The following is a 10,448-nucleotide window of genomic DNA, read 5'->3' as shown; positions in this document are numbered from 1 at the left end:
AGCTTGGATATCAAACATTTCTGGAGGTTTTAAAGGAAAGAAAGACATCTTACATAAGGGTTGTTTGTGGATGATGGGCAAAATTTTAAAAAAAAGTGCACTTTTCCTTTAAAAGAAATGATATCAAATTATTTTGGCAGCATTGTTATATTGTCTTATAAAATATAATACATTTAAAATCAGGGAACAGGAAAATGTAGTACCCTAAAATACTTCTGACGTCCATGTCCTGTATTTAATTCTCAGGTGAACTGTAGTGAACCATCTTGAATATGTCATCGTCTTAGTATACTGCGCTGTGATTGGTGGATATGTTTGCCGAAACCGGAAGTTAAGACAAGTCAGCCAGCGTTGTAATCATATTTGTGACATGCTAGCTCGGGAGGGACTGAGCACATACTGTCACTTTCGATAACGCTGCCCTGCCCATTAACGATATTGTTTTACTGATATCACGCTGCCACAGCCCGTTGTGGCCGCCGTCCGTCCTGAGACGAACATAGATCACTGAACGTTCTCTGAGGAGCAACAACAAGACAGGTAAGACAGCTGCTAACCTTCATGAAACTTTGCCCTGTTTCGAAACTGACTCGCTGAGACTTACGCTACAATTTATTTGCGTAACAAAATCATTTTCAGTAGTTTATCTTGTCGTCAATGCAATCTTTGTTATTTCTCCAAATCACGTTAATATAGAAAGTGAGGTAAAATACCCTGGTTATTTATTTTTATTTTATTTTATTTAGAAGGTGACAAGATTTCTACTGCTTGCACTAGTTCAGGCATTTTAATTTATTTGTACTATTGAATTTTAATAAAAGTACAACAGTCTGGCCAATTTCCCATCACGTGAGCCTCTCATAACATAAAAATAAATGACTAAATTATGATTTTATTTAACCTGAAAAACAATTATAAAATTAAAAAGTATCAATCATTTCTGTTGTGCACCTTGCATGTGTCTAAATGACGATAATGTACTTTAAAGTGAAGTAATGTAAAAGTCAAAGAGTAGCATTACCTTACCTGCTGTGTTTGGTACTGTCCAGCAGAGGGCAGCATTGTCAACTCATCCAGATTATGGAGAAACGCCGCACTGAGGAAATGTTGCATAATTGTATGCTTCCTAATGTTGTTCCATTACGGCTTTTGTGTGCTTAATCCACTTTTTACATATACACTGTAACTTTGCACTTGTCCAACATAATAGATGGAACTGGTCTTAAGATTTTGATCAGTTGTGTGTTAATTACTCTTTGGCAATAATGGAAAAAGTTACTCTTGCATAACAGGGGACCTTGACAAGAGAATGTGGCTGCCCTTGGTTGGAATGACCGCCCTGCCACACCTTGGGGGGCTCTATGGTGGGTACGTCACACGCAAAGAGGTGAAGACGTGGTACCCCACCCTGCAGAAACCATCATGGCGGCCCCCAAATGCAGCCTTCCCAGTGGTGTGGACCTGCTTGTATACAGGAATGGGGTGAGAATCATGACTGGAATGAGAGTCATTCCTCAAGCGTTTCTGTGTTTCTAATTGGACTTTGGTGACATAGCTATGGATCCTACCTGGTGTGGAAAGAGCTCGGAGGTTTCAAAGAGGAGGCGCTGGTGCCGCTGGGACTTTACGGCCTGCAACTAGCTCTCAACTGGGCCTGGACGCCCATCTTCTTCGGTGCACATAAGCTCAAACTGGTAAGCTTTACGTGGAAGGATTCATTCCGAGCACATGTCTGACCTGTCACGGTTGGTGTCGCCCGTGTCAGGCCTTCATGGAGATCGTGCTTCTAACCGGGACCGTTGGCGCCACCATGTGGTCATGGTATCCCATCAGCCGGCCCGCCGCTCTGCTGTTGGCGCCCTACCTGGCCTGGCTGGGCTTGGCTACCTCCCTCTGCTACTGCATATGGAGGGACAACCCTGAGACAAAAGATGAGTAGAAGATGTAGTATTAGTACTTGAGGACAAAACAAACCACACCAGCCTTAATCCGCCGGCGGTGCTTCCAAATGATCTTCAAATGTATTTTTCATTGCACAAAACTTTTGATTTTTGAAGCCACTTTTTGGATTGACATCACTATACTAGTTTGTTTATGACTTTGCCTTATTTTCTTCCAACCAGAAGATTCTTGTCTTCGTAACAGCCTGTTCTTAAGAGTACATGATCGTCTGTTTCTTTTACGTCTTAGTAATCCAATATAAAATGTTTTCCTATCATGGAATGGAATGGAATAACATGGAATAAATGATTGGTGCTCATCTTAAACCATGTGGATCTATTTGCTGCACATTAAGATGGTAGCAACCAAGAATATTCACAGGAGGCTAGCACAGGTACGTTGTGGAATAAAGCAGGGATTCCCCACATATCCATACTCACGTTCACATAATGTTCCATATTTCTGAGTTCAACCACATGAAGAAAAAGTTCTTCAGAAAACTATGAAAATGAATGATTAATTATTAAGGACTAGTACAAAAATGAAAACTATTCCCAATTCATACATGGCTCAGTTTCCAACAGGTCATCGTTTCACTTCAAATGACTGAAATATCAAAAGTATCGATATTTTCATTTGGGTATTTTAGGTCCCCAAGAGATGGTATCGGCAGTATCGATATTTCAGTATCGATCTGCACATCACTAGTTAGTGAGCACACTGATGGGATGCATACATTACGGTCGTGTAGTAGTGCATAGCGACCCTGGAGTTATGCTGCTATAGATTGTTTGTGTTCCAGTTGCCGTGAACGCACCACGGTTAGGGGTAGGGGCTTGTTAGCTGGCGTCAGTTGAGGAAAGACACTGTGGTGCTTGTTCCTTTTGGCGTGGTTACGGTCGACAGGAGCCAATTCCTTGAAATAAAAAGCTTGTTGATGAACCACCTAGTTACTTTAAATGCGCATGTGCAGACGTTACTTTATGCTAGGCAATGTTTCGGAGATTAAAGCATAACAACGATTTGCTCCGATTGTGTAAGTGTACATAATATGTGTGAAGACATCAAATAGTGGCCAAAGTTGAGCTCAACGTCAGACATTATGAAATCAATGCCTGCGACATGCCAAATGGCGTTTTTACACTCAGTTTGGATGAATACATTCGTAGTTTCGCAGCACTGGTTTAAGCTCCATAACCCATTTTACCCACTATTTACGGGTTGCTAGTAGCAAACATCGCCTAAGGTGTTTGCTAACGGTGTTTCCTTAACACTCTTAGTAATAGTGTTTCCACGACTTCCACATGCGAGAACGGCACATCAATGCAGTATTTTTTTCGAATACACTTGTTCGTCCGCCATTTCTTGGAGGCGGGGCTGACAACAGGGCGTGACGTCACATGAAACCCGGCAATGGCGAGTAGTTACAACTCCGTCCGCTAGATGGCATTGTAACTACATGGTCTGCACTTAGTTTTATACAATATTAATAAATTGAATGTTTTCGTAGTTTGAGCATAGAAAAACTGTTTATTACCTGTTAAACATTTTTGAATATGAATATGAAACAACACCCCTAAAGTCACCTTCACCCTTTTACTATTCTTTGTTTACACCACATTGCAACTCTTACACACAGCGACCATTTAATTAATTCGTGAAAACCTCAAGTATTGTGGTTTCAACAGGGCCTTCACAGCGCAATCGCTCATACAACATAATATGCAGAGTCCATAATAATACCAATAAACATTTTATTTCTCTACACAGAATAACGACAATAAATTGCATAAGAGGTTATTTTTCATGTGTTTTCTCTGGACTGTCATCTGATTTGGAAGAAAACCTCTCAGTTAACGTTCTCCACAAGCTCTTCTTTTCGTCATCAGTCTGTTGCACGCTACCTGTTGCAGGAAACAAGAGGACAATAAAAGCATGTGCAAAGAAAGCAGTTACAGTTGTGTGTGTTCGTACCTGACAGCAGTAATTTACATTCTTCTGCCGTGACCCCAGTGAAGCTTGTGTCTCTCACACGAGGAAACTATCAGCAGACACACAAAAGCTCAACACGACAGGAAATTAGCTCACAACATCACATTCGTAGATGTTTTAGTGGGAGGTGCTGTAGCTTGAGGAGAAATAAACAAACTCTCCTTTTCAAATCAGCTTAACTAACTTGTGAGACTTCTTAGAAGGCATTCAAGGGCATTAAGTTCACAAGTGTCCATTGCTTATTTTTGGCGATGCCATGACAAAAGTACCTACAATGAACACCATGTACTGGCTGCTCAGCCTGCTCAAGCTTCCATACGTTGACAATAATAAAATAACTGATTAATTTGCTTTGCATGGTGGAATCTGTGAACATGACAGGTTTTTTTAAATTGTGGTGGTAGGCAGACTTTCCATTATTCAGTTACAAGTATAACTGATCAATAGAAAAAATTGAAACTGCACCTGTGAGTGAGTGCAATTGCTTCTTTCTAATTATTTAGAAAGCTAAGAAAGTACATTTGAAGTTTGTTATTTGACTTACTCGTTGTCTGTATGTGTTTGCATTTATTCTTGCCAGGCTTTCATACATTTGGTCACATTTTTCAGCATCTGCAACCTGGAAAACAACAGAGGATAAATAAAATCACTCATAGAGCCATCGACAAAACTCTCGCATTATATGGTTACGGTCATATAATACAAATTTTCGGGAAATAATTACATCTTTTTATTGTGCATTTAAGAATAGTCCCAGCTTCATTTACTTTCAAAAACAAAAAGGTTGAGCAAGGTCGATCCCCAGCTAACCTGTTTCTGAATTAGCTTAGCTCTGTGTAAGTAGCGACTAAAAAGCCCGTCTGAAGGATTTACCTGCGTGTTTTCACCCTCTCTGAAGGCAGCTGCGACTCGCTGCCGAAGAAAAGTTCCTAAATCTCGGGCTTTCTTGGTCTCATCCAGGGGCCATTCCTCACACAACTTGAGGAAGCGGCGGTAACGAGTGGCAGCCATCATTAGCACCGGCTGTGGCTTTTGAGTAATGACGTAAGTATTCTGTGCCTTTTCGCTCGCCGTACCTAGCATAGCTGTACTTCCGGTTTGCTCCTCCTCCTCGTTGTCGCCATCTGCTTCGTCCCACCGGCTCTCATCATGAGCGGAGCCAGCGTCAAAAAGAGTCCCTCTGGCTCGTCAAGCGTTATGGATTGGATCAGTTCGGCCTGTCGCTTTGCATCAGATAGAAATGATTTCAGGAGGTGAGTTATTGTTGACAAAATGAGGTGTTATTCACCAATGCGGCCGTTAGCTTTGTATGCTAGCATTAGCATTAGTAGAGCAGTTTGTCCTTGATACTCGTGTTAATTGGCGTTTGACTTAAAACTAATATGGACATTTTCAAATAGCGACTCAAGTGTACGCCAGTAATGATTTCTTTATGTATAATCCCGTTGAGAATATACAAATGATGACCATGTTGTACCTAAATTACTCTTCAAGGTGCAAGGCACACCAGGGGAGGCACAGCACCTTGACAAACATAAAGAAAACCATATTCTTTGAGCTTGTTAAATGATGTGAGAGAGACTCAGGAACGTCAGATTTGTTTTGTAATATATGGAAATAATTGTACGACTACAACTTACCAAAGATTTGCTGAAATAAAGTCAAATGAAGATGCCCTTTGCCCACCTCGTACGCCACAAGCCAGTACTTCAAGTAGAAGTTATACTATGATGGCAGCAAAAACAGTGGTACTTGCAAAGCTAAATATTTGAGGTGTTTGTAAAACATGTTATAATAGCCGTGTTGTTTTAATTATATTTTTGTGATGTCTGACTTTTAATTAACTTTACAGGAATCTTCTTGTCAACCTGGGGTTGTTTGCAGCTGGCGTTTGGGTTGCCAGAAATCTCTCCGATTTTGACTTGATGGCCCCTCAGCCTGCCACGTAGCCCTGTAACATCCAGGATGATGGTAAGTTTGCATTTGCAAAGCGAAGTGTGCAGGAGGTCCTCGACCGACTTAACAGTTACGCTCCTATGAGGGCTAAAATGAGTCCAAGTCCGGCTTGTTGGGCGTCATCACTGTCCATTTTATAGGAGCTAGATCCTTACATGTTCAGAGATACCGTCTGTATACTTCATGACGGTCTGGGCGTTGCAGCAGCTTGGACTGAGCATGCAGCATCATTCTGACATCGATTGGTGTTGCCTGTTTCAAGTTGAAGTCATTGCTGTTTAACGGAGTCCTGTAGTTTTGATTCTCACAGCAATGCTGGACAAAGTGCGTCCCTGGTCGGCTCATTACGGATGTTGGCAACCCTACCTAGGGTTTGCATGCCAATTGGCTTTAAAAGGCATTTATCAGCATATGTTGATCACATGCTTTTTATGGAAATCGGCCAATATTGATCAGTGGCTGATCGATCAGAGCGTCCCTAGTGGAACACCAAGGACCTCCTGGAGTGTGATGAAACTACATGTTTTATTGAATCAAGTGTTTTGTTTGTAGGTGTCTTGGACCAGCTAAGAAGAACCACGGGATGGGAAGACTTTTTCATTGTTAATTCTAGTTTGAAATGTATCATCTCTGTTAATTACTGCATTTTTACATTTTTGTGGTTACCATAAATAATGTTCCTCTTTGACTGTTAAGTCCATATAAATATATTCAGTCACATATTTAAATAAGCGTCCGATTCATCAACTATGGACACTTTGGAGCTATTCATAGCCGCGGCTCGTAAATGTTTGTCCGCTGGAAGGAAATCTCTGTCGGTCCCTCAGAGTCTGGACATGGCTGCTCAGCTTTCCGCTGTGGATTTGTCTCTGAAGCCTTCTCTGCTGTATGACACCAACAACGCCAGTGCAGAGCAGGTGCATCAGTATTTACGCTTGTGTCAGTCATCCCAGCTTGTGTCCGACTCCCTCGTCACACTGGACTTGAACGGCAGCAGCCTAATTGTTAATCCACCTGTAGTCTGCTCCATTCTTGAGCGAGTGCTTCAAAATGGCGGCCCGGCGGTGATCGATATCTGTCACTCACTGGAGAAGCCCGCCATTGCTGATGCAGTCAAAGGAGGGCTGGAGAGCATTGCGCAAGATCTCCTTTTTCTCCTCAGAGGGTGCGATGCAGCAGATGACAAAGGCGTTTATGTGGCACAGAGGTCCGATGAGTGGAATCTGAGCGCTGTCTTCGGACTCTTACTGGGCTACCCTGTCACCTATTGGTTCGATCAAACGGAGAGCTTTGACAACTGCCTCTCTATGACCCCCCTGTTGGTCACCACGGCGCACGCAACATGGCAGGCAGACGCCGTCAGCCACAAATGCTGCCTGTACTCGTTCAGCATCCCCGTCGATCTGCAGACTGAGACGCACTCATATCTGGACGACTGGAAGCTTGGCCTTCAAGAGAGATTCCAGCAGCAAAATGTACTCCAAGATCTGGCTGTCCGTCAGTCAGCAGTCACTCTACCTTCGGTCTGTTTGTGACTCCACCTTGTGTTGAATTTGTGACACCATTAAACTGTCCAAGAAGATCCGTCTCCTTTATTCGTATAGCACTTGTGCTTTCGAGAAGGTTGGTGTGGCTGTAAGCAACCTCATGGTTTTCAAATTAACTTCACAAAATTACATTAGCTGCATTCGAAATGGTCAGCATCTTTATCTACCTCTGCACCCATGTTGCATACATACATTGTTTACAAACATGTAAAGAGATTCACAGCTAAATGATTAGCACCAAAGGTTAAAATTGTTATAAAGTATGAAAAAAATGCACTTTCTTTGGAATGTTACCCGCCATCCACAATGTTGTTGGTGCGTTTTTATCTGGTTGGTGCCTTTAGTTGGTGCCTTCTTTTAGCTGTTTGTATATCTTTAGAACCCACAGAAACGAGAAAGACGTATGTTCATGTCTCACAAGTATTGTGGATGATGGACAAACCTCCAAAAGTGCATCTAAATCGGATGCTCGTATGTTGATCCACATTTCTACTGCATTTAATGAACCATGTTTTAAACTAAGTTTCCATTATTTGGGTGTCGAATGCCAGAAAGAAAAGCGCATGATTCCTATTAAAGTAATTTACTGTAACTATTTAGGTAGGACACAACACTGCCCCCTTGTGGATAGCCTACTGTACAGTACTTAAATATGTCAATAGAAGGCAATTGCCTGGGGTGGAGCTAGGTTTTAGCATCCAAAATGTATTAAAACCCCTCCCCCCATAATTTTTCTGTGCATGGCCTGTAATGACACCCCCACATGAGATGCTGCAGGGGTACCTAATGTTGCATGCTGATTTTGTAGGTCGTGCAGTTGAGGTAGTTTTGCCCTTGAAGACAGTGCGTCCATGTTCCGTGGCCATTACCGTCAGAGAGGCTGAATGATAGACAGCACTTCCCCACAGCGCCCTCTCACCTTCAGCTCAGCCAAGTGGTCTGCCCTAGTGGGCCCGATGTTCACGATGGCGATGGGCATTTTTCTATCGCTAGCTGCCAGTAAAAATCTGTATCCTGAGTAGACCTATGGAAGATGTACATTTAATCACCTGGATAAAAAGTAGTTCTTCATGCTCGACTGACACTCACCTGTAATGACGTCCCGATGACAAGCACAGCGTCCGACTCTGCTAATTTTCTGTGCACAAACTGCACTGTGGCCTTGTTCACCGTATCGCCAAAGAAGGTAACCTCCGGCTTTAGTATCCCTCCGCAGACCTTACAGGAAGGAACTCTGAAGTGGAGAGCCTGCTCGTCCTCCAGGAAGACGTCACCGTCTGGAGCCACCGCCCCGGCCTGCGCCCTCCAGCTCGGGTTCTGCTCTACAAAACGCTTCTGGAGTTCTTCCCTTTCCGAGATGCTGTCACAGCTTAGACACACCACCCTTAGAACACACATTTCATTATATCACAAAAGTGAGTAAAATCCAAGTCTTTTAACAGTATAGCTTGTCAAGGGGCAATACTAGCGAAAAGAAAGTAGTCTGTGTACAGCTTGTATAGCTGTGTAGATTTACTAACCATTGAAAATGAGTCAACACGCATTCATTTTTGGAAACACAAGTGAGCAGCCAGATAATTATTGAGGGGTTGTCTTGTGTTGTTACAGTATTTACAGTATTTTCACAAGATAGTAAATCTATACTGCCTTCTAAGCTGTACACTGACTACTCTATCGGTCACCTGTGGGCACATCCATGCAGCTCAGTTATTCTTTTCTGGCCTGCCTTTGAGTGAAGAGCGTCCACATTCTGGGTGACCAGCCAGTGCAGCTTGCCTCGCTCCTCCCAGTTCCGCAGAGCTTTGTGAGCCACGTTGGGCTGATGGGACGAGAACTGCGGCCAGCCCAGAAAGTTCCTTGCCCAGTAGCGCTGACGAGACTTGGCGCTGCGGACAAACTCTGCATGTTGCATGGGCCGCCTGTCAGTGCGGGCGTACAGGCCCACACCTTCCGACCGGTAATCTGGGATGCCGGACTCTGTGGAGAGACCGGCGCCACTGATGGCAAACAGGCGTGAGGTCCGAGAGACAAAGTCCTGGAGCAGTTGCAGGGACTGAGAGTCTATAGAACTGCAAGGAGGGACAAACCCGGCAAGGGCTGAAGATGTCCTTCTTGAAGATGGTGGGGGCAGTGCTCTAACCGTACATGGTAGTCTCATCTGCATCAGATTGGGAACATAATTACTCATAAAGACACCAGGCACTTCATAGATACATTTGCACTGTAGGGGCTGTAACAATGTTTATTATTATGGTTTACAGTAGTGTAGAATACATTAGGGAGTTTCTAATATTTCAATGTGATGCAAGCAATTTAACAGAAACGCTGTTTTTTTTTCTTTTTCACTAAATGAACAATTTTTTTACATGACCACCAATATTGGCGCCATATTTTCATAACCAATACAACATTTATGCTATCAACGAGGTACAATGTTAGCAAGGTACAATGTTAGCAAGTAGCCAATGCTACAATAACTAGCTAACTTTTATGCACGACAGGTAGCGACAAAAGCTTATTATTAAAGTTCGCAGCGGTAGAAAGTGTTTAAAACGCCTCAGAATCACCTTGTTGGAGAGTGTTAAGTGCTTCTTTCATAACTTGTCAGCAACCCCAGACAAAAATAATCTACGGAACCTTCGTCACGTCGTCAATGACATTGAAGACAACCGGAAGCCAATATTTGTGTTACACTAAATGAACCCGCAATGCATCATGGGGCAGGAAGTCAAACAAGCCAAATATGATTATACACGTTTTAAAACAGGGTGAATTAAACATTTTTATAATAAACTGTAACCTATATTTGTTAAAACGTTCGTCCACATTTTTACTGATGTATTTTACGCGATGTATTTTATTATATATATTTAATTTTTTTATTATATTTTATTATATATTATTATGTATAATATTTTTTCACTTTTAGCAGTTCATATAAATAAAAATAATGCAAGTATTTTCTTTAGTACTTGTGAGAATGTTGTGCTCCCTGGCATAAATTGCTTTTTG

General features: G+C 42.4%; 5 protein-coding genes across 5 annotated transcripts; 3 read left to right on the top strand and 2 right to left on the bottom strand.

Annotated features, from left to right (window-relative positions):
- Positions 1-293: 293 nt before the first annotated feature.
- Positions 294-2,268, top strand: tspo (translocator protein). Its single transcript, XM_058084480.2, has 4 exons — positions 294-540; positions 1,293-1,482; positions 1,556-1,694; positions 1,766-2,268. Exons 2-4 carry the CDS (start codon positions 1,310-1,312, stop codon positions 1,937-1,939), a joined length of 486 nt encoding a protein of 161 aa, XP_057940463.1. The 5' UTR covers positions 294-540; positions 1,293-1,309; the 3' UTR covers positions 1,940-2,268.
- A 1,255-nt stretch (positions 2,269-3,523) lies between these two features.
- On the bottom strand, positions 3,524-4,985 carry uqcc2 (ubiquinol-cytochrome c reductase complex assembly factor 2). Its single transcript, XM_058088155.2, has 4 exons — positions 4,807-4,985; positions 4,478-4,552; positions 3,916-3,982; positions 3,524-3,845 (listed from the first exon to the last, which is right to left on the bottom strand). Exons 1-4 carry the CDS (start codon positions 4,945-4,947, stop codon positions 3,739-3,741), a joined length of 390 nt encoding a protein of 129 aa, XP_057944138.2. The 5' UTR covers positions 4,948-4,985; the 3' UTR covers positions 3,524-3,738.
- Positions 4,986-5,015: 30 nt separating this feature from the next.
- On the top strand, positions 5,016-6,577 carry tomm6 (translocase of outer mitochondrial membrane 6 homolog (yeast)). The gene is made up of 3 exons (XM_058088168.2): positions 5,016-5,186; positions 5,786-5,904; positions 6,442-6,577. The coding sequence occupies exons 1-2, from the start codon at positions 5,083-5,085 to the stop codon at positions 5,880-5,882; spliced, it is 201 nt and encodes a 66-aa protein (XP_057944151.2). The 5' UTR covers positions 5,016-5,082; the 3' UTR covers positions 5,883-5,904; positions 6,442-6,577.
- On the bottom strand, positions 6,336-10,408 carry sirt4 (sirtuin 4). The gene is made up of 4 exons (XM_058088128.2): positions 10,004-10,408; positions 9,119-9,594; positions 8,526-8,820; positions 6,336-8,460 (listed from the first exon to the last, which is right to left on the bottom strand). Exons 2-4 carry the CDS (start codon positions 9,592-9,594, stop codon positions 8,308-8,310), a joined length of 924 nt encoding a protein of 307 aa, XP_057944111.2. The 5' UTR covers positions 10,004-10,408; the 3' UTR covers positions 6,336-8,307.
- lg11h1orf74 (linkage group 11 C1orf74 homolog) lies at positions 6,638-7,469 on the top strand. The gene has a single exon (XM_058088143.2). The coding sequence runs from the start codon at positions 6,639-6,641 to the stop codon at positions 7,422-7,424; it is 786 nt and encodes a 261-aa protein (XP_057944126.2). The 5' UTR covers position 6,638; the 3' UTR covers positions 7,425-7,469.
- Positions 10,409-10,448: the final 40 nt, after the last annotated feature.

The sequence above is a fragment of the Doryrhamphus excisus genome, linkage group LG11 (assembly GCF_037039965.1).
Source record: "Doryrhamphus excisus strain RoL-2023G ecotype Guam linkage group LG11, RoL_Dexc_Guam_v1.1, whole genome shotgun sequence".
In the NCBI taxonomy this organism is placed as follows: Eukaryota; Metazoa; Chordata; class Actinopteri; order Syngnathiformes; family Syngnathidae; genus Doryrhamphus; species Doryrhamphus excisus.
This window is presented reverse-complemented; position numbering and strand designations above follow the sequence as displayed.

Coding starts and splice junctions, on each gene's coding strand:
- tspo (XM_058084480.2), top strand. CDS start 1,310: ATGTGGCTGCCCTTGGTTGGAATGACCGCCCTGCCACACCTTGGGGGG. Junction 1,483..1,555: donor TGCTTGTATACAGGAATGGG/GTGAGAATCATG, acceptor TTGGTGACATAG/CTATGGATCCTACCTGGTGT. Junction 1,695..1,765: donor GTGCACATAAGCTCAAACTG/GTAAGCTTTACG, acceptor CGCCCGTGTCAG/GCCTTCATGGAGATCGTGCT.
- uqcc2 (XM_058088155.2), bottom strand. CDS start 4,947: ATGATGGCTGCCACTCGTTACCGCCGCTTCCTCAAGTTGTGTGAGGAA. Junction 4,553..4,806: donor GAGAGGGTGAAAACACGCAG/GTAAATCCTTCA, acceptor GTTGTTTTCCAG/GTTGCAGATGCTGAAAAATG. Junction 3,846..3,915: donor ATGTAAATTACTGCTGTCAG/GTACGAACACAC, acceptor TTCCTGCAACAG/GTAGCGTGCAACAGACTGAT.
- tomm6 (XM_058088168.2), top strand. CDS start 5,083: ATGAGCGGAGCCAGCGTCAAAAAGAGTCCCTCTGGCTCGTCAAGCGTT. Junction 5,187..5,785: donor GATAGAAATGATTTCAGGAG/GTGAGTTATTGT, acceptor TTAACTTTACAG/GAATCTTCTTGTCAACCTGG.
- lg11h1orf74 (XM_058088143.2), top strand. CDS start 6,639: ATGGACACTTTGGAGCTATTCATAGCCGCGGCTCGTAAATGTTTGTCC.
- sirt4 (XM_058088128.2), bottom strand. CDS start 9,594: ATGAGACTACCATGTACGGTTAGAGCACTGCCCCCACCATCTTCAAGA. Junction 8,821..9,118: donor CTGCATGGATGTGCCCACAG/GTGACCGATAGA, acceptor GTGTGTTCTAAG/GGTGGTGTGTCTAAGCTGTG. Junction 8,461..8,525: donor TCATCGGGACGTCATTACAG/GTGAGTGTCAGT, acceptor CATCTTCCATAG/GTCTACTCAGGATACAGATT.